Source organism: Saimiri boliviensis, chromosome 17, assembly GCF_048565385.1.
Source record: "Saimiri boliviensis isolate mSaiBol1 chromosome 17, mSaiBol1.pri, whole genome shotgun sequence".
NCBI classification, from domain to species: domain Eukaryota; kingdom Metazoa; phylum Chordata; class Mammalia; order Primates; family Cebidae; genus Saimiri; species Saimiri boliviensis.
Window position 1 is genome coordinate 29,507,780 of NC_133465.1, and position 24,449 is coordinate 29,532,228.

A 24,449-nucleotide genomic window follows, 5' to 3' on the forward strand; every position below is an offset into this window, starting at 1 on the left:
GTTTGCCCAGGCCAGGGGGCTACGTTGGACACACTCCCTGATCACAAAAAAAGAAGAAAAATGTGCCTTGGGGGGGATGGGACTCCAACTTCTGGCTGCCCAAGAAGAAGTTGGGACCACCCTGAGACCCAGGACGGGTGTGGGGGCTGGGGGAGCCGGGCACCCCGCTAAGTGCACTTGACGCTGAAATGCCGGGGTGGGGGAGGGGCTGGGCCCTTGACGTGCTGGTTTGTGTCTGGGACAAAGCAGCGACACAGCACTCGGGGAGCTCAGCTGCCCCCCAGGGGTGAAGAGCAGAGATGCAAAGGCTTCAGGGGCAGTGTCCTGGAGTGGGGTTAGTGAACAGAAATGCGGACCGGCCAGAAGGAGCAAGGGATGGGGACAGCGCTCCTCTAAGGATTAATCTCCCACTCAGGATCGCCGGGCTCCGCCCTTGGACACAACTGAGCCGAGGGAACAGGGCTGGGGATCAGGATACAGCAAAGCAGGGGACCAGGCCGTGCCAGCTGCCTCCAGGGCCCTGGCCTGGAAAGGTACTCCGCTCCCATGCCAAATCCCTCCCCGAACCGTGCCTGGTGCGCTGCTGCATCCCCGAAGTGGTGGCTCCAGTCTCCAGCCGCCGCTCGGCAGGCGCGCGCAGGCTCCAGTCTCTGGGCGTGGCGCGCGTGGCGCAGGCGAGGGGCCCAGCAGGGGGCGCTACTGCTCGGTCAGTGAGAGCCTCAGGATGCGCTCCAGCTCCTCCTCCTCCTGGCGTGCGCGCCGCCGCCGCTCCTCCTGCTCCTGCGCCGACAGTTCCATCGCCAGCCGCAGCTGCTCGTCGTAGCTCCGGAACACGCGGCGGCCGGAACCCGGTCCCAGGCTGGGCCGAGGGCTGGGCACTGACGCCGGGGGCGCAGGCTGGCGCTGTGGCGTGGGTGGGGCGCTCCTGGGGGCGGGGAAGGAATGTCGCGGGCTCCCGGACGCACCCACCCACCGGCCGGAGCCGGAACATGGCGTGGAGGCTCCAGGGCGGCACAAGGCCAGCACCCTCTAGTAGAGGCGGTCAGTCCCGCATTGCCCTGACCCCCACCTGGTCGTAGCAGAGCCCAGCCCGTACCAAGTTCTCTCCGTCAGTGCCTGGAGAGAATCTGAACGCCGCGTTGAGACCTCGATCCCTGCCCCCTGCCTGCCGCCTTGGAGCCAGGAAAGGGTGGTGGCGGAAACCATCCTGATACCCGGAAGGTCCCTCCCGAGGGCCTCGCGGGTTCTCCGGGCTGTGTCCTGGGTTAGGGGAGACAAGATCCTCTCCGGAGGATTCTCTCCGGCCCAGTGGACACTGACCTGTCCTGTCGGCGACTCTCGTAGGACATGGGGTGGGTGCCTGGCTTGCTGTTGGTTAGCGCCTCCCAGATGGTGACCTGAGGGGAGGCGTGGGCGTTAGCCGGGGCGGCGTCGCAGTCCCGTGGCCCCGCGCACCCGCGGAGACGCACCTGGTCATACTCACTGCCCGCCTCAAGCAGGCTCTGCTGGATGGCGAACTGCAGCAGGTCGTCGTCATCGTCGCGGGTCGCCGCCTCCCGCTGGCCGCCCATCACGCTGTAGCCGCGTGGGGCCTCGAACAACGCCGGGGAGATCTCGCAGCCACGGCAGGAGGCTGGGGGCGCAGGGCTGGGTCACGCACGGCGTAGGGGGCGCCCCCTCCCCCAGCCCACGGCCAGGAGAGCCGCGGGGCAGGCGTTCTCGCGGGGAGTGGGCCTCACTCGTGGAGCTGGAGCTGCTGACGCTGGAGGAGTCGCTGCCTGGGGAAGGAGTCTCGCTGCTGGGGCTGCCTCGCACTGATGGCACCGGCTCGTCGCAGCCATTGAGGTTCCCAAAGGTGATGCGGGCGTTAAGGATGTGGAAGATCGGGATTTCTGAGGATGAGGAAACCATCAGGTGCCACCACCCAGCCCCTCACACCTCAGCCTAAGTCCCGCCCCGACCTCATCTAAACCCCAGCCGGCAAGCCAGGGGCTCAGGGGAAATGGCCATGAGGTCTCACCAATTTTGACTGGGAAGCCAGGAGGCAGGCGCAGGGTGATGAAGTCCCGGAGCTTGGCAAAAAGCGCATTGCTGACAGCCATGAGGTCAATGATGGGGGCCACCTGCTCACACAGGGACAGGGGATGCTCCTCACACAGCCACAGCTTGGCCTTGAACCTGCCCCCGCCAGATCCCAAGGGGTGAGGGACACTGCAGGAAGCCATGGCCTCCCAGCATCTGCTGGAACCCCAGCCCCCAACCCTCCCAGCACCGGCAGGGGCCTCACTTCTGTGTCTTGGTGGTCAGTTCCATGGGGCGGCCCATATCACGGTTGCCCAGCTCAAAGTTGGGGTTGAAGTATTCTTCTGCAGTGATGGCAGTGGGGTTGGCTTGGCTCAGAGTCTGAGTTATCAGGGTCTGTACCACATGGGGAGGGGCCCAGGAGCTCCCCTCAGTTCCTGATGCCAGGCCAGCTCATTTGGTACCACAGGGCCCCCGAGCTGTCCCCTCTGCCAGTGTGCCACTGACATGGCCTTGGGCATTGTGGAAAGGAGGTCCACATAGGCCACGCTAAGCAGGACACCTCCCAAGCCTCCTCCTGAGTCACATCCACACCCCTCCACTTAGGGGCACCCCTGCACACACTCACCCCATTTTGGGGGCCCCCGTGCTGCTCAGCAATTCCCAGGAAGGACTGCAAAGGTGTCTTACAGCCTACAAGAAATGTGGCATCTCAGAGGACACCGCAGCTCCACACACACCTGGGCACCTCATCAGAGGTGACAGCATCCAAGACCTAGGGAGGAGGCCGGTTCCTGGAGTGGGGCCTGCTCACCCAACCACATACCCAGGCACCTTCACCTGAAGGGGACTGAGGGCTCCCTCCAAGGGCCAGGGGCCAAGACCTCGGACCTCTGTGCACACAGGTTAAACAGTAAAGTAGGCCTTGGGCTCAGGAGCAGCTTTCAGAAGTGCTACTCTCTAGCCCTGGACACTAAGCACCTGCCCTCCGTGGGCATTTTGGGGTGTGTGAGTGCACATGTGTGTTATGCTTCAAGCACTCTCATATTCATGGCGTCATTTTGTTCCCCTGTGAGGTAGCAATTATGCCTTTTCACCTGAGATACGGTATCTGGTACCCAGAGAATCAGGTGTGGCATCAGTGGGCATATAGAATCTGCAGCAAGATTCCCCAACTTTCTACCTAGGATATGTCCCGCTAGAACTAGAATGGCCAATAAATGGCATACGTGACATTTCTCTCCCCTCCCAAATCCAGTATTGACATTAATAATCACTTGTAGCATGCATCTCCACTGAACCCAGATGAGTCCTTAGAAATCTTCTTAGTACTCTAGGTAGCCACTACCAATCATTAGGGCTTGGCACCTGAATTGAAATCTATTTGCCTGAATAAAGCAACTGGGCTCTTGCTAGGATGCCAGTGGGAATACTGATGGAAGGACTGAAGTGGGAGCTGGTTCCTGCAGTCCTGCAACACCTCTCCCATCCACCTCTGCCTCATTACCTTTGACCTTGCCCTTGTGCTGTTCTGAAAGATGCTCTGTCCGTGTCCGGGTGATGAGCTCCACGTTGGATGCCCCATATACCTGGGGACAGATGAAGAAAGGGCTTATAGGAAGTTCTGGTCCCCACTGTGTCTTACCCCCAAGGGCACTGGGAATACTTCCTGTAAGCAAAGTGTCCTGGAGAGACTCTGCTCCAGGCCTTTGGGTAAATAAATACATTAGGTCATTCATTCATTCACTTATTCACTCAACAAACACTTTTTTGAGGAGCCTTTATGTGCCAGGCATTGAGGTAGGCATCAGGGATACAGTGAACAAGCCAGACATGATCCCTGCCCTCCTGAGGCTTACGATCTCTGTAAGGAGACACTAAAATGGAGTTATAACAGTATGGTCCATGTGCTGGTTGGGGTAGCACAGAGGCCTCCCCAGCGTACAGAAGTAGGGGAGGCTTTTAGAGGAGATGCCACACACAGAACCTATGACATCTGTCAGTTCCTGCTTTCATGTGCTGGGCAACATAGGGATCTCAGAGTGCCAGGCAGTCTTTTTAGGGAAAAAGCCTTGGCTCTAGGGTCAGGCCAGCCAGGATATGAACCCCAGCTCTGCCACTTAACTGCGGTGTGACCTTGTACAGGTCACAGAACCACTCCAAGTCTCTCTTTCCTCATTATAAAATGGACTGATCATGCCTACTTCCTGGGGTTGCTGTGAAGACTAAATGGGATGCCAAGGAAAGGACTCAATAAACGTGTAAAATGGAAATACTAATAGAACAGCACCTACAGAAAGGGTTGTTGTGAGGATTAAATGTGTGCGTGTGCACACGCCCTGTGTATACATCCATATAAAATACCAGAGCAGTGCTTTAAACCCAAATATAAGTGCTCAACTATGCTGCATTGTTTCTGCACCTCCAGGGCTGGATAAGGGAGGTCAGAATCTCCTGCACAGCTTGCCGTAGGCAAAAGTGTGGCTGGGCTGGCAGCTGTGAGCTGCAGCCTCACCTTTGCTTCATACCCATTCACCATTTCAGTCTTCTCACTGCGCCAGCCCAGGATGCCAGTCTTGTTCCTGGGGAAGCAGAGTGGTCCAGGTGAGGTAGGCGCACCACCACGCTGGCTCCAGGCTGACCAAGGCCATCCCCACCCACCTCTCAAAGGAAATATTCTTGGTGTCAAGCTGCGTGGTGACAACGGGCGCAGTGAGCCGGCTCAGCACCTGCTCCTCGGTGGGCTGGGCGGCAGCCAGCAGCAGCTCCCGGTCCTGCCCGGCCAGTGCCAGCGTCTCTGTGTACACCACCCGGCGGTCGTGGTCAATCTCCATGACCACAGCGCTCGTGTCTACCAGCCACGGAACAGCACAGGGGGATCAGGGGTGGCGTGGGGCTGTCTCCCATTGTCCCCACCCTGCCCCACCTCCTTCCTGCCTGACCTTGGCCCCTGAAGACGAAGCTGCGGTTCCCTCGCTGCCAGGTCATGTGGTCAAAGCCCAGAAGCGTAGTGTCTACCCTCAGGTTCTGTCCGCTCTTCCACACTTTGTAGGTGTCACTAGGGCAGATCTTGGACACCAGGGGTACTGGGTGAAAGTGGAGGTTGGAGGTGGCTTTGACTGGTCTAGCCCATCCAGCCTGGGCCAGCTTAGGGCATGGGGTTTGGGATCCGTTTGGCAAGGAACAGGGGAGGGAACTGAAAAGAGAGCAGCCTCTCCTCCAAAACCCCCTCCCTGGCCATTGTAGACCATACTCACACAGAAGAGCAACCTGAGGTTGGGAGGGGCGTGTTTCTGTCACCACTAAGTCCCTAGTGTCCATTTGTTAACTCATTCACTCACTCTTTTATCTATTCTTTCAACAAATATTTATGAAACACCTACTGTTAGGCACTGTTGCAGCCACTCGGAATACAACAGTGAAAAAGACAGGACTACTGCCCTCTCAGAGCTTACCTTCTAGCCAGGAGTGGCGGGTCATGAATACAGTAAGCAAATCATGACAGGGTGAAGGGAATAATCCTGGAATCAAGACCGTGTCTGGGGCAATCTGGAAAGGCCTTGCTGAGGCGGTGGCCCTGAGCTGAGCTAAGGGATGGAGGGAGCCACCGGAAGAGCTACAGGAACACACTCCAGGCAGGGAACAAGTGCCGGACCCAAAGTAGGAGAGAGCCCAGAAGCACCCCGGCGTAGCCCGCTTACCCCAGCTAGTGAACTCCCATTTCATCTCGACGTAGAAGTCCTGGGCCTGGAGGACGAAGGGGAGAGAGGCTAAGTCTGCGCTGGAGATGGCTTCAAGGGCTCCTGTGGAGGCTGAGAGGCTGGGCCTCACCTTGCGCAGCTTCTCCAGGAGCACGGGGATGCCCGCCAACCGCTTCACCACCCGCTGGTAGTCCCGGTACCGCAGCACCAGCTGCACCAGCTCCAGGTCCCGGGTACTCACAGCCTCCTGGAGCACTAGGAGAGGGGAGGAAGGGTCACAGGGTAGGACCTATCAGACAACCGTAGGTCTTTGATGCTGGGGGGACCCTGGCTGTGGGGCCAGGATAAGCAGGGCTGCCCACCTGTCCAGCCGCTGCGATTCTCCCTGCCCACGTCTGCGCCGTGAGCCAGGAGCACACGGGCACACTCAAGGTGCCCAAGCGTGGTGGCCAGGTGCAAGGGAGTCCGGCCGCGGGGATCCAGCTGCTCAATGTCCACCTGGAGGAGGAGGAGTGGAAGGTATAGCCCCAGTCACGTTGGAGGTGGCCCTCCCAAGCCCAACAGCCCCTGAGCAGGAAGCAACCTCCACCCCCTGCTGGGGCTGCTCTGCCTCACCAACCTCACAAGGCAACAGAAAGACAGACACGATGAGCTGGGGTCAGGTGGATGGAAAGTGGCTCAGAAGACAGGACAGAAAGTAACTCTGGGAGAGGGAGGGCCTTCCTCCCTTCCTGTCCACCAACGGCCCCTGGCTGGATCCTCTACTCCAAGGCCCAGTGGCCTGCCTGCCAAGAGTAAGCCTGGGACTGAAGGGGGCAGCAGAGGGGCTGTTGGCCAAGGAGGTCACCTGGGACCAGACCTACCCTAGGGGTCCCAGACCACCTTCAGGAAGGGATACCAACTTACATCACTGACATGATCACTGAGTGAGGTTTAACAAACAATTACAATAATACACAAACAGGAATGAAAGAACACATTCAAGGTATTAATACAATTTCACAACCATGTCCTGTGCTTGTAGGACACTATGGATTAAAATTTGTACAAATCTTATTATTATTTTGTGAATAGCATGATTACATTGCATGCAATATTTGTTGTGTGATAAAAGTGATAAAAGCGTTTTGTCTTGTTTTGAGACAGATCCTCGCTCTGTTGGCTAGGCTGAAGTGCAATGGCGTGATCTTGGCTCACTGCAACCTCTGCCTCCCGGGTTCAAGCAATTGTCCTGCTTCAGCTTCCCGAGAAGCTGAAACTATAGGCACCACGCCCAGCTAATTTGTATTTTTAGTAGAGACAGGGTTTTACCATGTTGGCCAGGCTGTTCTCAAACTCCTGACCTCAGGTGATCCACCCAGCTCGGCCTCCCAAAGTGCTGGGTGTGTAAGCCACAGCACCCAGCCAAAAGCTTTTTCTTTTCTTGACCCTTTTCTTTTTCTTTTTTTTTTGAGACAGAGTCTCACTTTGTCACCAGGTGCCAGGCTGGCATGCAGTGGCGCAATTTCGGCTCACTGCAACCTCTGCCTCCTAGGTTCAAGCAATTCTCCTGCCTCAGCCTCCTGAGTAGCTGGAACTACAGGTGTGTGCCACCACGCCCAGCTAATTTTTTGTATTTTTTAGTAGACACGGGGTTTCACCATGTTGGTCTGGATGGTCGTAACCTCTTGACCGTGTGATCTGCCCGCCTCGGTTTCCCAAAGTGCTGGGATTACAGGCGTGAGCCACTGCACCCAGCCTTGACCCTTTTCTTGAGGGTCTCATCATGTTGCCCGGGCTGGTCTCAAACTCCTAGGCTCCAGCAGTCCTCCTATTTCAGCCTCCCAAGTAGTTGGGATTACAGGCCCCTGCACCTGCCTTAGAAAGCATGTTTATTAAACATAACATGCTTTGTTTGTTTGTTTTTTGAGACAGAGTCTCACTATCTCACCCAGGCTGGAGTGCAGTGTTACAGTCTCGGCTTACTGCAACTTCTGCCTCCTGGGTTCAAACAATTCTCATGCCTCAGCCTCCCAAGTAACTGGGATCACAGGTGGGTGCCACCATGCCCAGCTAATTTTTTGTATTTTTAATAGAGATAGGGTTTTGATATGTTGTCCAGGCTAGTCTCAAACTCCTGACCTCAAGTGATCCACTTGCCTTGGCCTCCCAAAGCGTTGAGATTACAGGTGTGAGCTACCGCGCCCAGCCTTAAACCTAAGTATTTAAATATACTTCAGGAGTCTAGGAATTCTAGTTAAGAACAGCGAACTGACCATATGCATGTAACACCCTCCTCTCCTCCTCAAAACTTGACTAAAAATGCCAGTAAAAAGGCTTCCACTGCAACCATAATAAATACTCTCCCACCATAAACAATGAGAAAATTATTGCTTCAAAATATATGAAGGCCGGACACAGTAGCTCACTCCTGTAATCCCAGCACTTTGGGAAGCAAAGATTGGTGGATTGCTTGAGCCCAGGAGTTTGAGATCAGCCTGCGCAACATGGCAAAAACCCATCTCTACAAAAAAAATAAAAAAGAATTAGCTGGGGTTACTTGGTATGTCCTCAGGAGTTTTTGGTAAAAAAGAAAAGAAAAATAAAAAAATAAAAAATTAGCTGGGCATGATGGCCTGTGCCTATAGTCCCAGCTACTCGGGAAGCTGAGGTGAAAGGATTGCTTAAGCCCCAGAGGTTGAGGCTGCAGTGAGGTATCATCACACCACTGTACTCCAGGCTGGGCAACAGAGTGAGACCCTGTCTCAAATATATAGATATATTCTCCAAACAGAGAATATATGTAAAGAGAAATTACTGTTTTTAGAAGTCCAGAATTGTAATCCCTGAAGTAAGGAAAATGATCCAGAGCTCAGTAACATCTCTGGATTTCTGCCTGGAGGAACATTCCAGACTGTAATTCAAGGACGAGAAGCCCGAGCAGAGCATGGTGCTCTTCATGAGTTAAAAACAGGGAGACAGGAGTTCAGGGAGGCCCGGGTACTAAAAGTTGCAGCAGAGCAGAGTTCTGGAAAGGAGTAAACTACGAAAAAAACTCCAGAAATCTGCATGGGGTCTCTTGAGTCTTGCTGAATACTAAACTTCACATGTGCATAGTGAAATTCAGTGAGACTACGCTGAAAGGAGCAATAAAATGGTAAGTTCTCGGAGCTCAACAATGGCAGGGAGATAAGCTCCAGCCTGCCAGAGAATCTTTTTGATCACCCAAAATACTTAATTAGACCACAGAAGGATTATGCCTTAGTAGTAGGGCTAAACTATCCCTAGAGAAAAGGCTCACCTAGACTCACCCTAACAAATTAAAAATTAGCCTCAGGGCCTGGTGCAGTGGCTCACATCAGTAATCCCAGCACTTGGGAAGCTGAGGTGGGCGGATCACGAGGTCAGGAGTTTGAGACCAGTGTGACCAGGCTGGGCGCAAAAGCTCACACCTGTAATCTCAGAACTTTGGGAGGCCAGGGCGGGCAGATCACCAGGTCAGGAGATCCAGACCATCCTGGCTAACATGGTGAAACCCCGGCTCTACTAAAAGTACAAAAAATTAGCTGGGCGTTGTGGCACGCCGTTGTAGTCCCAGCTACTCGGGAAGCTGAGGCAGGAGACTCGCTTGAACCCAGGAGGTGGAGGTTGCAGTGAGCAGAAATCATGCCACTGAACTCCAACCTGATGACAGAGCAAGACTCCATCTCAAAAAAAAAAAAAAAAAAGAAAGAAAGAAAGAAAAGAAAAGAGAGAGAGACCAGTGTGACCAATATGGTAAAACCCCATCTGTACTAAAAATACAAAAATAGTTAGCTGGGCATGGCGGCGTACTCCTGTAATCCCAGCTACTTGGCAGGCTGAAGCAAAAGCATCGCTTGAACCCAGGAGACAGAGGTTACAGTGAGACTGAGCCATTGCATTACAGCCTGGGCAACTCCATCTCAAAAAAAAAAAAAAAAAAAAAAATAGCCTGAGGCCAGGAACAGTGGCTCCTACCTGTAATCCCAACACTTTGGGAGGCCTAAGTGGGCAGATTATCTGAGGTACGGAGTTCAAGACCAACCTGGCCAACATGACAAAACCCCATCTCTACTAAAGATACAAAAAATTAGCCAGGTGTGGTGGCACAGGCCTGTAATCCCAGCTATTCAGGAGGCTGACACACAAGAATCGCTTGAGACTGGGAGGCAGAGGTTGCAGTGAGCCTAGATTGCACCACTGCACTCCAGCCTGGGTGACAGAGCAAGACTCCACTTCAAAAAAAAAAAAAAAAGAAAGAAAGAAAGAAAAAGAAAAATTAGCCTCAAAAGCCAGGCATGTTGGCTCACCCTCTAATCCTAACACACTGGGAGGCAGAGGCAGGCAGATCACTTGAGCCTAAGAGTTCGAGATCAGCCTGGGCAACATGGTGACACCCCATATCTAAAAAAAATTAGCCAGGTATGGTAGCAGATGTCTGTAACCTCAGCTACTCAGTAGCTAAGGCAGGAGGATCCCTTAAGCCCAGGAGGTTGAGGCTGCAATGAGCTGAGATTGCACCACCGTACTCAAACCTGGGTGACAGAGCAAGACTCTGTCTCAAAAAAAAAAAAAAAAAAAAAAAGCCTCAAAAAGATCAAACTGTTTTGCAAGTAATTTACCTAGTCTGCCAGAACAAAGTCCAACCCTCTTTAAAGGACAGTAACAAATCCAGAGGCTTAACAGCTATTTACAATGTCCAACATTCAGTTAAAAATTACTAGATATGCCAAGAAGTAGGAAAACATAACCGATAATCAAGAGAAAAATAATTTCATAGAAACAAGACTCAGAAGTGATAAAGATAGCCGGGCACGGTGGCTCAAGCCTGTAATCCCAGCACTTTGGGAGGCTGAGGCAGGTGGATCACGAGGTCAAGAGATCGAGACCATCCTGGTCAACATGGTGAAACCCCGTCTCTACTAAAAATACAAAAAATTAGCTGGGCATGGTGGCGCATGCCTGTAGTCCCAGCTACTCAGGAGGCTGAGGCAGGAGAATTGCCTGAACCCAGGAGGCAGAGGTTGCGGTGAGCCGAGATCACGTCATTGCACTCCAGCCTGGGTAACAAGCGAAACTCCATCTCAAAAAAAAAAAAAAAGAAGTGATAAAGATGATAGCTCAATATACTCAAGAGTTTAAAGAAAAACATGAGAAAGATGTTCATGAGGAAAGGAATGGGAGGTATTCAAAAAGAACCCAGTGGACCATCTAAAGATAACAAGTATAGTATCAAAATGAAAAATTCACTGAATGGAAATAACAGCAGATTAGACACTGCACAATTTCAAAATCAGTGAACTTGAAGACACAGCAATAGTACTTTCCAAACCGAAGCACAGAGGTGAAAAATAGTACTGAAAAATAAAGTTGCTTGGGCTTCTATAGTCCCAACACCTTTGGAGGCCAAGGTGGGAGGCTGGCTTGAGCTCAGGAGTTTAAGACCAGACTGGGAAACATAGTGAGATCCTGTCTCTACCAACAACAAAAAAAAACTTTTAAATTAGCTGGGCATGGAGGCAAGCAGTTGTAGTCCCAGCTACTTGGGAGGCTGAGGCAGGAAGATCCCTTGAGCCCAGGATTTCAAGGCTGCAGTGAGCTATGATCACACCACTGCAATCCAGTCTGGGCAACAGAGCAAGACCCTGTCTCTTAAAAAAAAAAAAAAAAAAAAAAAGTTGGAGCCTCATAATCTATAAGACACTGTTGAGCATTCTAACAAATATATATTGGAATCCCAAAGGATAGAATAAAGAAGTAGAAGAAATAAGAAAAATTTATAGAAATAATGGCCAGCCAGGTGTGGTGGCTCTCACCTGTAATCCCAGCACTTTGGGAGGCTGAGGCAGGCAGATCACCTGAGGTCAGGAGTTCAGGACTAGCCTGGCCAACATGGAAAAACCCCATCTCTACTAAAAATACAAAAAATTAGCTGGGCGTGGTGGCACATGCCTGCAATCCCAGCTACTCAGGAGGCTGAGGCAGGAAAATCACTTGAACCCAGAAGGCGGAGGTTGTGGTGAGCAGACATCATGCCATTGCACTTTGGCCTGAGTGACAAGAGTGAAACTGCTTCTCCAAAAAAGAAAAGAAATAATGGCCAAAATTTTTCCAAACTTGGTAAAAACTACTATGATGGGTTGAATAAAGGTGCCCTTCTTCAGACATGTCCACATCACATTCTGACCCTGAGCCTATCAATGTGACCTTATTTGAAAAAAAGGGTCTTTGCAGACATAATTAAGTTAAGGATCTCAAGATGAGACCATCCTGGATCACCCAGGGAACCCTAAATCCGATGACAAGTGTCTTTCTAAGACTCAGGGAGAAGAGAAGGCCATGTGGAGGTAGAGGCAGAGACTAGAGTTCTGCAGCCACAAGCCAGGAGGGTGTGGCCCAGGCACCAGAAGCTGAAAGAGACAAGGCAGGACTCTTCCCTAGAGCCTTTAGAGGCTAACATCTCAAATGTGTACTTACGCCTCCCGAATTGTGAGAGAATAAATTTTTGTTGTTTTAACCCACCCGTTTGGAGTAATTTATTGTGGAAACTAATACAAAGATAAATCCACAGAACCAAGAAACTCAATGAACCCCAAGAAAGACAAACATAAAGTAAATTACACCAAGGTCCATCATAATCAAATGCTGAAGGCCAGGTGCCGTGGCTCACGTCTATAATCCTAGCACTCTGGGAGGCCAAGGTGGGTGGATCATGAGGTCAGGAATTCAAGACCAGCCTGGCCATGATGGTAAAACCCCGACTCTACTAAAACTACAAAAATTGGCTGGGTGTGGTGGCGGGTACCTGTAATCCCAGCTACTCAGGAGGCTGAGGCACAAGAATCGCTTGAACCCAGGAGGCAGAGGTTGCCATGAGCCAAGACTGCACCACTGCACTCCAGCCTGGGTGATAGAGACCCTGTCTCAAAAAAAAAAAAAAAAAAAAAAAGGAAAAGAATGAAAAGAATGTCAGGCTAGGCACAGTGGCTCATGCCTGTAATCTTTGTGAGGCTGAGGTGGGCAGATCACTTGAGCTCAGGTGTTTGAGACCAGTGTGGGCAACATGGTGAAACTCCATTCTACAAAAAATTCTAAAATTAGCTGGGCATGGTGGTGCATGCCTATAGTCCCAGCTACTTGGAGACTGAGGTTGGAGGATCCTTTCAGCCAGGGAGCCAGAGATTGCAGTGAGTAGAGATCATGCCACTGCACTCCAGCATAGGCAACAAAGCCAGACCCTGTCTTAAAAAAAAAAAAAAAAAAAAAAAGTCAACAAAATATTTAAAACCCACAAGAAGAAAGAGAAGAGATGTGAGCAAATGAGAAACTTCAATACAACTGAATATGGAAAGTGGCTGAGGCCTCGAAACTGACTTAGGTGAGCAGAGGAAGCTGGAACTAAAGCAGCCACATGGAGGGAAACGTCCGTGTTAAGTAGCGAGCCAGGTCACCCCCAGCACCCCTGAAAGGTGTAGGTAGGACCTGCAGGCAGTGGGGATGGCAGAGGTGGAGGTGAGGCTAGAGCTGAATGCAGGGAGGCTGGTTGCAATTCAGGACCCCTGGTCCCCTTCCCAACCTATTAAGCTGAGAGATACCCCCCTTCCTCACCACACAACACCAGGGGTTTATTCTCTGTAGAAATTGGGCATGAGATGCTCTGGACTCAGGAACATTGGCCACAGCAGAGGATGAGGTATGGTACTGAAAGCCAGTGACCTGTGAAACCCCAGCCCCTTCCCTGCCTGGGTCCTGAACCACTGGCAGCCAGGACACACCACCACCACCCCTCTATCTGCCCAAGCAGGAAGTTGTCCCAAAGACCTCAGAATACAGACATCTGATGATCCTACAATGAGCAGGCCAGCCTGCCACCTGATCACCTTACAGTAGCACCCACACATCCCTGAGCCCCACAGCCCCATTCTTAAATATGACCCAACAGCCAGGAGAAACTGGACACTTGAAAGCTTCCCATGTGAAATAAACCAAAACATACAAATTAGATGCTAAAAACCCAGAGGAAACTCTCTTGATGCAGGGAATAAAAGAAAACTCTTTGCAGGGAAATAGAAATTTATATCCTCAGGAAAATATAAAAAGGTCATTGAATTCACAAAACAAAATGGGACATCCTGGCTTTCCATGACATTTCCTGCCCTTTCTCTTGCCTTCTTCATTCCAGAAGTGACTTTCTTTCTTTTTTTTTTCTTTTTTTTTTTTTTTTTTTTTTTTGAGACAGAGTTTCACTCTTGTTACCCAGGCTGGAGTGCAATGGCGGGATCTCGGCTCACCGCAACCTCCGCCTCCTGGGTTCAGGCAATTCTCCTGCCTCAGCCTCCTGAGTAGGTGGGATTACAGGCATGCGCCACCATGCCCATCTAATGTTTTGTATTTTTAGTAGAGACGGGGTTTCACCATGTTGACCAGGATGGTCTCAATCTCTCGACCTCGGGATCCACCCACCTCGGCCTCCCAAAGTGCTCGGATTACAGGCTTGAGCCACCGCGCCTGGCCTAGAAGTGATTTTCTTAACTTTTCCTCTTTTCTGCATTCCTGGGCAGCTGCACTTGCCCCCATAAACAGTAAACATCACCTGAATTTACTTCATTTTCAGGTGGAAAAAAAAAACTTTGTCTTTATCTCTTCTTCCCTCACCCTCCATATCTAACGCATCAGCAAAACTTGTAGGCTCTGCCTTCAAAACAGACGTAGAAGCCTCCCAACTGTCACCATCTTGCAGCTACCATCCTAGCTGTAACCACCCCACCTCTCACTGGCAGCCCCCCACTGCCTCTTTGCTGCTCCCCTGGCTCCCACGCTCTACTGTCTACATCACCTATGGCAGCTAAAATCATCCTGTGAAATGTTACTCAGGTCCTGACACCCTTTAGTTCAAAATCTTTCAATGGCTTCTCCTCGTAGTTAGCAGAGAATCCAGTGATTCCAGACTTCTCTTTGAACTCATTTGCTCTACCCACCCCCCGCCCCACCCGACCAGCCTTCCCTGGAATGTTCCAGGATCCTCCAGAGAGCCCCAAGCCTTTCTCCCTCCCTTCACTCAGGCTGCTGCTCAAATGTCACCTCCTTAGAAAAGCCCGCCCTGACAGCCCATCTGAGGTGACAGCTGCTATGGCTCTATCCATTGCCCATCAAAGTGCCTGTTCAGTGCCTCCTGCACCTCAAACAGAAGCCCCATCAGCCAGGTCCCCATCTGCTTTGTTCACTGCTGGTTCCCCACTCCCCAGGCAGCACCTGGCACGTAAATATTTGCTAGACAAATGCACAGAGGACCAGGGTGAGGGGGCACAAGGAGGGGAAGGTAATTAACCAAGAAATCATTGCATAAGTATATTGTTTATGACATATGAGGTGGCTCACGCCTGTGGGAGGCCAAGCACTGTGGGAGGCCAAGGTGGGCGGATCGCTTGAGCCCAGGAGTTTGAGACCAGCCTGGCAACATGGCAAGACCCCATCTCTACAAAAATTAGCCGAGTATGGTGGCACTGCCTGTAGTCCCAGCTCCTTGGGAGACTAAGGTGGGAGGATCACCTGAGCCTAGGAGGCAGAGACTGCACTGAACTGTGATCATGCCACTGCACTCCAGCCTGGGTGACAGAATGAGACCCTATCTCATTTAAAAAAGAAAAGAAGGGCTGGTCATGGTGGCTCACGCCTATAATCCCAGCACTTTGGGAGGCTAAGGCAGGCAGATCATGAGGTCAAGAGATCAAGACCATCCTAGCCAACATGGTGAAACCCCGTCTCTACTAAAAATACAAAAAAATAGCTGGGTATGGTGGCGTGTGCCTGTAATCCCAGCTACTCTGGAGGCTGAGGCAGAAGAATCACTTGAACCCAGGAGGCAGAGGTTGCAGTGAGCCGAGATCGCACCATTTCACTCCAGCCTGGCAACAGAGTGAGACTCCGTCTCAAAAAAAAAAAAAAAAAAAAAAAACAAACAAACAAACAAAAAAACAGTAGAAGCAGAAAGAAGAAGAGAAGTATATTGTTTATAATTGGGGAGGTAAAATGACAGAAGGAGTCCAGAGCATTCAAAGTAGTTGCCTCTGAGGGGGTGGGAGAGGCGGAGCCAGGAACACCGCTTTTCATTACACATCCTCCAGCAACAATTAAATATTTTAAAGCATGACCATGAACGCCTTTGTCAAAAATGAAACATTTTAAATAATTTAAGATTATTTATATAATTTGCATAGCCCTGTGCTGGCATTTCTTCATTTTTCAATATACTGGGAGCCGCAAAAAAACCAGTGGGCCTGGCTATGTTGGCCTCTGAGCTGTGTCCGCCCCCGCCCCCAGAGAAAGGGGTGCACTGTTTACTCTTGGCCTCTCCTGGTTGGGATGGACCCCAGAGCTTGCAACCTGAGTGGGGTCCTGAGCCCTGCAATGGGCATGAGAGACAGCCACAGGGCCCGAGCTGGCTGGGGAAGTCAGGAAGCCTCCTGATGGCACTGTGCTGAGCCACCCAGGCCTCCCCAGCCCTGCTCCAGATGCTGCAGCAGCTTCAGTTAATAAGGCCCTAGGGAGCTGGCAGTGCCCTGCCTGGCCTCAGGGTTCCAGATGCTGCCACTGCCCTCCCCCTCAGGTGCCCAGCTCCAGGCTCCAGAGAGAGGCTGGCACTCCCTTGCAGGCAGGGTGCCCCTTCCCATCCCCACACCTCAGGAGCATTCCCCAGGGCTCCACTGTTTTCTGGGGCCCATGCAGAACCCCATACAATCAGCCAAGCCCCAAAGCAGCTCTCCCCACAAGCCCAGAGTGCCGCCTGCAGTGCCAGTGGCGCCTTGCCCTGGATCCAGGTGGGAGAATTCATTAATCTCCTCAGCAGAGGCCTCCAGCTATTTAATTGCTGGAATGAAAAGGTTTCCCATGAAACCCAACACCCAACTCTCCCTACCAAGAGAATGGAGACTCCTCATCCCAGCAGGCCTCAGCTGGGGTCTCTGGAGCTTCGGAGCTGGGGATCCCTGGGCAAAGAGCCTCCCTGCTTCCACTCAGGCACACACACCACACGATAGTACACATAGGTACCATACAGATACACACTCGTACGTTCATGGTACTCACATGTGCCCTTAAGTGTACAAGAACACTTGTGCCCAGCTGCCTTCTGGCCCTGCAGGAGTCCACTCCTGTGTAACTCGTGTGAGCTGTCAGCATATTTGCACAGGAACACCCCTCACACCCACATGCATTAGCAGGGTACTTTCCAAACTCCTTTAGCAAGAGCAGAAGCCTTTTCTTAAGGGAAGTATTAAAAGCAGACACCCAATGTATGGACTAAACATGGTGCTTGCGAGGAAGGTGAGGGACGCAGAGCATGCTCGAGGCTGTGCTGCTCAGCCCCTTCCCCAGCCCCGGGGAGGAAGGCAGGAGTCTGGTGTGGTCGTTGCTTCTGACCTCTCCTGACCAACATGGGACACAGGGGCAGGTCTGCCTGAACTCACTCAAGGTGACGGAGTCAGGATACATCCTCAAGCTTCGTGGAGGCCTTGGGATGTGGGGGCTGCACCCTGGACTTCTCCCTCCATGTCAACCCTCCCATCCTGTCCATGCTGCCCCTCCCATCCTCATCCCAGAACTCATTGATTTTTGGTTTCTGGGGTTTGTGGCTCCCTCTCCCTAGCTTCCTAGCTTACCAGCTGTGGTGATGCCCCACATCCAGGACTGCCCACTGTGGGCAAAGGTAGGGGTCTCAGGTGCTCCCCGTACACCCTGGGCCCCACAGACCATCTCACCTGCCTCTAGGTCAGAAGGGTGAACAGGGAAAGCAGGCAGCAAGCCCATGGTGGAGACCACCCCAGGGAGAAGGAAAATGTTTCTCTGGGACCACAGTCTGCCCACTCCAGAGTTCTGGTTGCCAGGGGCAGAATCCTGCTCCCCAAGCCCTGCCTACATATGCCCCTCCCACGGGAGCCTCACAGACTAACCCTTCCCCCTGCTCCAACCCCAGGGAACACCAGGAACTCGTGACTCCAGAACCAGGGCCGTGCCCAGCTGGCCGTGCCAGGCAAGGGGAATCAGGCACATCCCCTAGCCGACAACCCTGTCCCCCCAACCTGGAAGGAAACATGCATGGCAGCAGACAGGGCACTGCACTGGCACCACAGCATTGCCGGTGCCCCTTCCCTTCACTAGGCACCTCCTATCTGCCCACTGCTCCCTGCTTCCAGACTCCAGCAGAGCAATTAGGGGCTGAGCAAAGCCTGTTAACCAGCTCTGAAGGTGGCCATGCCGGGCCCCCTCCTCAGCTAGGTGCACTGCCAAGCCTGCCCACAGAGAGCCTCAGTGGAGCTTTCTTGGAGTGAAGAAGAGGTGGCTATGCCAAGCCAAGACCAGGGAAACCTGGCTGCTGAGTGCTTGAGGAAAGCCGAGCTGTTTCCGTGGCAGCTGGTACCAGGGGGACCAGAGGCCAGGGACCCCTGGCTGGGATGCCAGGGTTCCACAGTGCTTTTCTCATGATGTCAGGTGGTTGTCCCCAGGTCCCCCCTGCAGAAAACAGAGCCTGGTGCCCTGGGGAGTAGTAGCCGGCCTCACTCTGGGCCAGTGCTCGACAGGGGAGGCAGCCAGGGAACTCTCCCGCCCACTCAGGTTGGCATTCCCCTTTTTGGCACCCCATAGAGGAGAAGACTGGCCTGGCTCCTTTGTGGTTGAACAAGGGTTAACCTCCACTGGTGCCCTATATTCCCCCTGTCCTGGATACAGGGCAGGCAGTGTCCATTTCAAGGAGACATTAGCTCACTGGGGCAGGGATAGGGGTGAATCTGGGACCTTGTTTCTGAGGCAGCCAGAGGGGAAGGGGAGAGGAACACATGAGCAGCCCCCAGCACCTCTGCCTGCAGCAGCTCCACTGCCTCCCAACCCAACCTTACCCCAGCAAGATGGCCACCAACTTCAGGACTATCAGCAGAGAGGCCTGCTGGAGAAGTCTTTTCTCCCGGGTCACTTTGCCTCTCTCCAGTCTCTGCAGTAAAAAGGACCACCCATCCTCAGGCAAGGGAGTGGGACTGAGGCATTCTGGAGATTCAGCCTTCTGCCTACTAATCCTTGGACCCCTGGGAAGTTCTTCCACATCAGACTTAAATCCCTCCTGCTGTAACCTCTGGGAGAGGCTTGTCTTCTTTTGCCTTCAGGGAAGGAAAGCAGAGAGGAGCCAGCATAGGATGGCTGCCCGTGTCTTAGCACTCTGCACATCACCCTGGAATTCCCTGTTCACACTTGCATCACCAGAACAGAGACTCCTTGAGGGCAGGGACTGGTGCCCTGTTTGTTCATCTGTTTCCCGGTGTCACTGTGACCCACTCTCTTAACAGGGCTCTCATGGTTGCAGAGCACTGCCTCTATGATCAATAAACACAGATAGGATCTGAGGAGAAACTTGGAGAGTGCTGGTGTAAGCACAGGTAACAGGAAGCGGCCACCCGGACCCACCCAGAGGCTTGCAGGCACAGGTCACTCTGATATTCACAAGGACTGCCATGCAGAGCTGGATCCCATGTAGGCCTGGGGGCTGGCTTAGCATGGGACTTCAGAGACATCCTGATCCCCAGCCTGCTCTGTCCAATGGCCTGCTCTCCACCTCCACGCTTCCCTTGGCAATTGCACAGCTCCTCAGACAGCTTCCCGTCACTCAAGAAGTGGCCCTCAGAAGGTAAATCCCCACAGCGGCAACTCTTGGGCTAACCACTCCCAGCCCATGGCCCCAAGGTCTCAGACCCTAGTCTGGGGTTTTCAACCTGCAGCAACCCAGGGAGCCCAGGCCCAGTTCTGGCTCCTGCTGCCCACCCTGGGTGTGTGTGGGGGGGTCATCTCTGTCATGAGTGCCTACCTGTGGCCTGGATGTCAAGGGCAGAATTGGCACAATCTGTAACCTGTGCCTGCCTTTGTCCTGAAGCATGCATGGCCAGAAGACACCCTCCCTTCCCGTTTTCTTGGAGACCACTGCCCAGCTCAAAGCTGGTGACCCACGTGGCCTTACTAACCAGCAGAAACCAGGGAACCCACCCCTGTGCAGAACCTCAAGTCCTTCCAGCAGCCAGGGCCCCCCAGCTTCCTATGCGCTTAGAAGCCAGGCCCCAGCACCACAGGGCAGGAGAGCGCTTTTCAGCACCTGGACAAGGCTCTTGGGGCCTCCCAAAAGGGTCTTTCTCCACTCCCCATTTCTGAAATGGGGCTGGGGTCTGAGGGATCCAAGGATATGCCCAGTCTGAGAGCGAAAAGAGAAAGCGCTCCCCGAAGGGGAGAGGGCGCTGGGTGGGGCTGGGGTGCCTGGGAGTGTGACACAGCCTCTTCCCCATCCCTGACCTATGGCCCCCTCCCCATGCAAGCCTTTCCCACCTCCGCACCCTCACGCGGGAGGTGTCGCCGCTCCACTGGCTGGGGCCGACTCTCCCACCACATGGAACACGGATCCAGCTCGCAGCCCCTCCCTGCAGCCCTCACTGCCCCGGCGGAGGAGGGGCACAGTGGCCTCTACCCCCATCCAGCAGGGTCCGAAACACGTGTGGCCCGCCTGTCCCGGCCGGAGAGGAGCGGGCAGCGGCCGCTCCCACCACCCTTTCCCGGTCAACAAGCACAAAAGCCGCGGCCGCAAACAAAGACGCGCCGCAAACTCGCCGGGGAGGCGGGACAGCCCGCGCCGCGCCCCCTCCCCAGGCCGGACGGGCGTGCCGGGCCATGGGGTCTCCGCGGCGCTCCCACGGCGCTCCTACCTGGCCAGCCCGGACCTCCTTCTCCAGCTCGCGGTGGCGGTTGTGCCACACGAGGTAGTGCAGCGGGTACTTGCCCTCGGGCCCCTTCCTGGCGGAGGCGTTGGCGGGGATCATCGCCCGCTCCTCATGCCGGGGCCGCGGCGCCCGGCTGGGGAGGAGGGACGGCGCCGGAGCCTGGGCCCGGGGCCGCGGGGCTGGGGGCCGGCGCTGCCTGCTCGCGGGGCTGCGGCTCGGGCATGTGCGAGCGGCGGCGGCGGCGGCGGCGGCGGCGGCGGCGGGCGGGGGCGGCGCGCCCCGCGCGGTGCGGGCGGCGCGGGCGACGGGCGTCCTCGCGAGGCGGCGGCGGCGGGTGGCGCGGAGAGGCCCCCACCCGTCCTGGGAGGGAGCGGGCACTCGGCGGCGCGGCGCGGCGCGGACTTGCGCTCGCCTCCCACACCCCCGCACACAAAGACGCCGCTCAGCGGAGGGAGCAGGCACCCGCAGCGGGCGCGGGCCCCGGGGACTTCGCCTCAGGGACGCGCGCCCGCAGCCCCCGGCTCCCCGCAGCCGCATAGCCCGGCCCTCAGCCCGAGCGGCCAGCGAGGATGCGGGGGAGAGAGGAAAAGGACCGGGCACCCCGGGTAGAGCTTGTCAGCTCGGCCCCGCGGCATCATGGGGCTTGTAGTCCGCCTCGTGGAACTGGGGGTGGCAGGTGGCCGGAGAGGGTCCGCACTGTTCCCGGATCCCGTTGGAGAGTGGGCAGGGAGTCAGGACTGGCCGAGTCGCGGGCGGGGCCCTGACGCCAGGTGGGCTGGGGTGCACCTCCCCGCTGGCATTTTGCGGGGGAAAGGGGGGCACCGGCCTAGGTCAAGCCTTTGGGAGACAGGGTGGAGGTGTAGCCTTCAGAATTGAGCTTGGGTCTCAGGGGCTGCGAAGAAAGATGCGGATTCCCAGAAGACAGTGACTGATAGGGAACTCCTGAGAAAAGTGTGGGGCACCAGTACGAAGGGTCATTAGCACAGCCAGGGATCTGGCACCTGGAACATTTGTGAGGAGTCTTCCTTGCCCTTTTAGAAAATTAAATTCCATCTTCAATACACGCCATTGGAAACAGAATGTCCAGTAAAGCGGGAAAGAGGGTCCCTCCCCTTCCCCCCCCACACACACTGTCCCCAGCAAGAACCAGAGTGAGGTCAGATGGAGAAGGCAGCAGGTGGCGGCTCCGCTCCTCCACCCAGCTGATCCCCTCAAGAAGGGAAGTGACTGATTCCAGAGACCTCCTTCCGGAATGACCCCAGGGCAAAGAGGTACTTCCAGAACATTGGCCTCTTAGGCGCCAATTGCAAGACCTGGAAGGACCAAGAGGCTTGGACCAATCCCTGGAGAGAGGACTGTGGTGTCAGGGAGACCTGAGTTCGAATTTCTCCGACTGCCTGACCTTAAGCAAACTGCTGAATTTTTCCGACTTTCTCAGTCCACTCCCCTTCAAAATGAGACTCTAGATACTACCTCCTTGGGTGAGCTAAGGATAATGACTGCCCTGGAAACAGCGCCTCCCTCCCCCAGCCAGGCGGGCCGGGACTGTTGGCAGGACCAGGCACGGTGCCTTCTTGAGCCCACCTCAGAACAAGGCAGGAATAAGGGATTCCACACCGGCCCTCCTTAAAACAACAAACCAAGAAGTGTTTGTGTGGGAGGTGCCAGCAAAAGCTTGCAAACTCTCTCAGGTTTTTTGTGTGGTCTTCTCTCCTCCTCCACACCCTGCGGTGCCAGGCCCTGGCGGGAAGAGATGAGGGAGGAGCGGGCTGCCTCGCCTCTTTCTCCCGACTGGGAGGAGCCAGCTGGCGTCTCCGGTAGCCCGGGACCGCTGCCCGCCTGCACCACCAGGGGTCAGTAGAGTGCCGCGGCTGCCGCCGGCGCTGGGGAGGGGGCTGGCGTGGGGAGGAGCATCTAGGAGAGGCCGGGAGCATGCCTGTGCATTTCCTTATTAAATTGTTTTTCGAACTTGTGTGTGATTCCACTGTAGCAGTCCTGCTTCCTGGGGTGGTGACATTTCCACGGGGGAATCCAGAAACCCTTTTATCTCCAGTCCCAGGCCCGGAAGTTTGGCTGTGGCGGGGCTGGAGGGTCGGAAACAAAGTTTGGACCGTGTGTCCGCATCAGGGCCACTCCCAGGTAGTCTCCGAGCCAACCCGGGGATGGGGAGTGTTGGGGGTAAGCGGAGTGAATCATCCTTCTTCCCCAGCAAAGCCCAGGAGTCCCAGGACAGCGGAAGTTCAGCCTGGATTGTGGGGAGCTGACCCCTGGGCGGCCGGGTCCTTTTTTTTTTTTTTTTTTTGCCAGGCGGTGGTAGACACTGAACCCAGGTCGCCTGCGCTCGGAACCGCGCGCTCAGCTGCCACGTGCTTGAGACGCGCCCACGCAGCAGAGAAACAAAGACAACCAAGCAGCAGGGCTGCCAGCAGCCTCCTCGACATTTAAGAAATGAAATTCCGTAGCTGGGGGTCGATCAGCAGTGAACAGGCGAGCGGCCACCGCTCGTGGACTGAGCGCCCGGCACCGGTTGCCTGGCCACTCCTCCCGTCTTCCCCTTCCTGTACCCACTTCCCGCTGCGGCCACCAAGACCATAGTCTCCTTGATGAGGGAGCAACTCGGGGTGGCACGTGGTGCTCCCCCCTACATACCCGTTAGGTATCGTTGCTTGCAAAAGCCCCACCGGCTGAGCGGCTGGCTGTCGCGGGAGGGGAGGCCTGCAAGATTTTTTTAAGGTGCAATTATAAATAAAGCCCATAGATCGCGATTTCAAACTTGTCAATCTGGGCCGCAGCAAAAGGCGATGGAGGCAGCTTTGCATGTATTTCGGGTGGTGTGACTCATGAGCATTACTTGTCTCCCCTAGGGAAGGAGCCTGCCCACCCACAAGTCACTGCTGCTCTGGCACCGCTGGGATAAATCTACCAACTTGAGCACCCCTGCCCAAGGACTGCCCCCATCTTCTTACCGAGCAGGAGAATGACTTTTGGAGAACTCCTCAATTGTCACCATGATCTGGCCCCCAGGTCTGGCCCTGGGGTCCCTTGCCCTCTCCCCACAAGCAAAGGAGTGCCCCGCCTTTTGCTGCTGCAGGGATTGGGGGTTGGGTGCACGCGCGGCACACGTGTACGTGGGAGCATGCTCAGTGCGGGGGCTGCACCCACGTGCGGCCTGCACCTAGGCTCCCTGCCCCCCAGGCCACCCACGTTCCTCACCTGCCTCGCCTTTGCCTGTCTCTTCGTGTGAAGTCCAGAAGAAAAGCCGTCACCTGAAACGGCCCCTCTATGTTATATGAACCCTTTCTGGACACACACACCTCTGGTGGCCCAGAAACACCGTGGGTGTGTATAGGGCAGATGACAAGTGGATATGAGTGCACACAGGCACAGTGGTCACTCCTCGGGAGGTCTTTAAAACCGCCCAGATTCTCTCCTCTCTGGATGGAAGCATGCATGGAGAGATGGATGTATTTTTAGTCCGAAGGCAGGAATACACTGCCTGACCTTTCTGGCACCCGGGCGTCCATATTGTGTGGGCGTATTCAGCAAGAGTGTGACACCACACACACACCTGGACACACAGATGTGGACACTACAGGACCGGGACGCACACCTCACCCCAACCAGAGATAGACGGGTACTCAAGGCACAGCCCCTTTGACGTGGAGCGGGACTTGGGCCTCCAAGTCCTTCCTCTCTTCCCTAATCCCCGCCCTCGCTGTCCCTGAGCCCAGCGTCTCCTGGGCCACCCGACACCGAAAGTGAAGGGGAGGGGGCTGTGAGGGTAACTCACACTGCCTCCGGGCCAGGCGAGAGCTGCAGCAGAGGCCGAGGCCTCAGGCCACGCTGCCCGCCCAGTCCCGGCGGCGGCCGCGGCCCCTTTAAACGCCCCCGCCCCCTCCCGCCCGCGCCCGGGCTTCCTTTCTCCGGGGGGCGCGGCCGGCAGCGCGCGGCGGGGCGGGGGTGCAGCCCCTCCCCCGGTGGG

The 24,449-nt window shown here is 54.9% G+C and overlaps 1 protein-coding gene across 4 annotated transcripts; it reads right to left on the reverse strand.

Annotated features, from left to right (window-relative positions):
- Nucleotides 1–622: 622 nt before the first annotated feature.
- ANKRD13B (ankyrin repeat domain 13B) lies at nucleotides 623–23,734 on the reverse strand. 4 transcript variants are annotated; one of them, XM_010342085.3, is made up of 15 exons: nucleotides 23,681–23,734; nucleotides 6,086–6,221; nucleotides 5,854–5,978; nucleotides 5,724–5,769; nucleotides 4,965–5,108; nucleotides 4,684–4,873; nucleotides 4,538–4,604; nucleotides 3,530–3,611; nucleotides 2,651–2,715; nucleotides 2,288–2,418; nucleotides 2,021–2,178; nucleotides 1,740–1,892; nucleotides 1,470–1,633; nucleotides 1,321–1,397; nucleotides 623–925 (listed from the first exon to the last, which is right to left on the reverse strand). In XM_010342085.3, exons 4-15 carry the CDS (start codon nucleotides 5,746–5,748, stop codon nucleotides 697–699), a joined length of 1,485 nt encoding a protein of 494 aa, XP_010340387.1. In that variant the 5' UTR covers nucleotides 5,749–5,769; nucleotides 5,854–5,978; nucleotides 6,086–6,221; nucleotides 23,681–23,734; the 3' UTR covers nucleotides 623–696. The 4 variants fall into 4 exon arrangements, 3 of the variants coding, with proteins under 3 accessions (XP_010340387.1, XP_010340385.2, XP_010340384.2); XM_010342083.3 differs by lacking the exon at nucleotides 23,681–23,734 and adding an exon at nucleotides 20,453–21,097 and having other exon boundaries at nucleotides 4,684–4,819; XM_010342082.3 differs by lacking the exon at nucleotides 23,681–23,734 and adding an exon at nucleotides 20,453–21,096.
- Between the last annotated feature and the right edge of the window lie 715 nt (nucleotides 23,735–24,449).

Bases quoted from the DNA above. Each gene is read 5' to 3' on its own strand.
- ANKRD13B (XM_010342082.3), bottom strand. From the start codon at position 21,004: ATGCGGCTGCGGGGAGCCGGGGGCTGCGGGCGCGCGTCCCTGAGGCGA. The intron at 5,770-5,853 runs GTGAGGCCCAGC...TTCGTCCTCCAG, and splicing joins TCCTGGAGAAGCTGCGCAAG to GCCCAGGACTTCTACGTCGA. The intron at 2,179-2,287 runs GTGAGGCCCCTG...TGGCGGGGGCAG, and splicing joins CTGACCACCAAGACACAGAA to GTTCAAGGCCAAGCTGTGGC.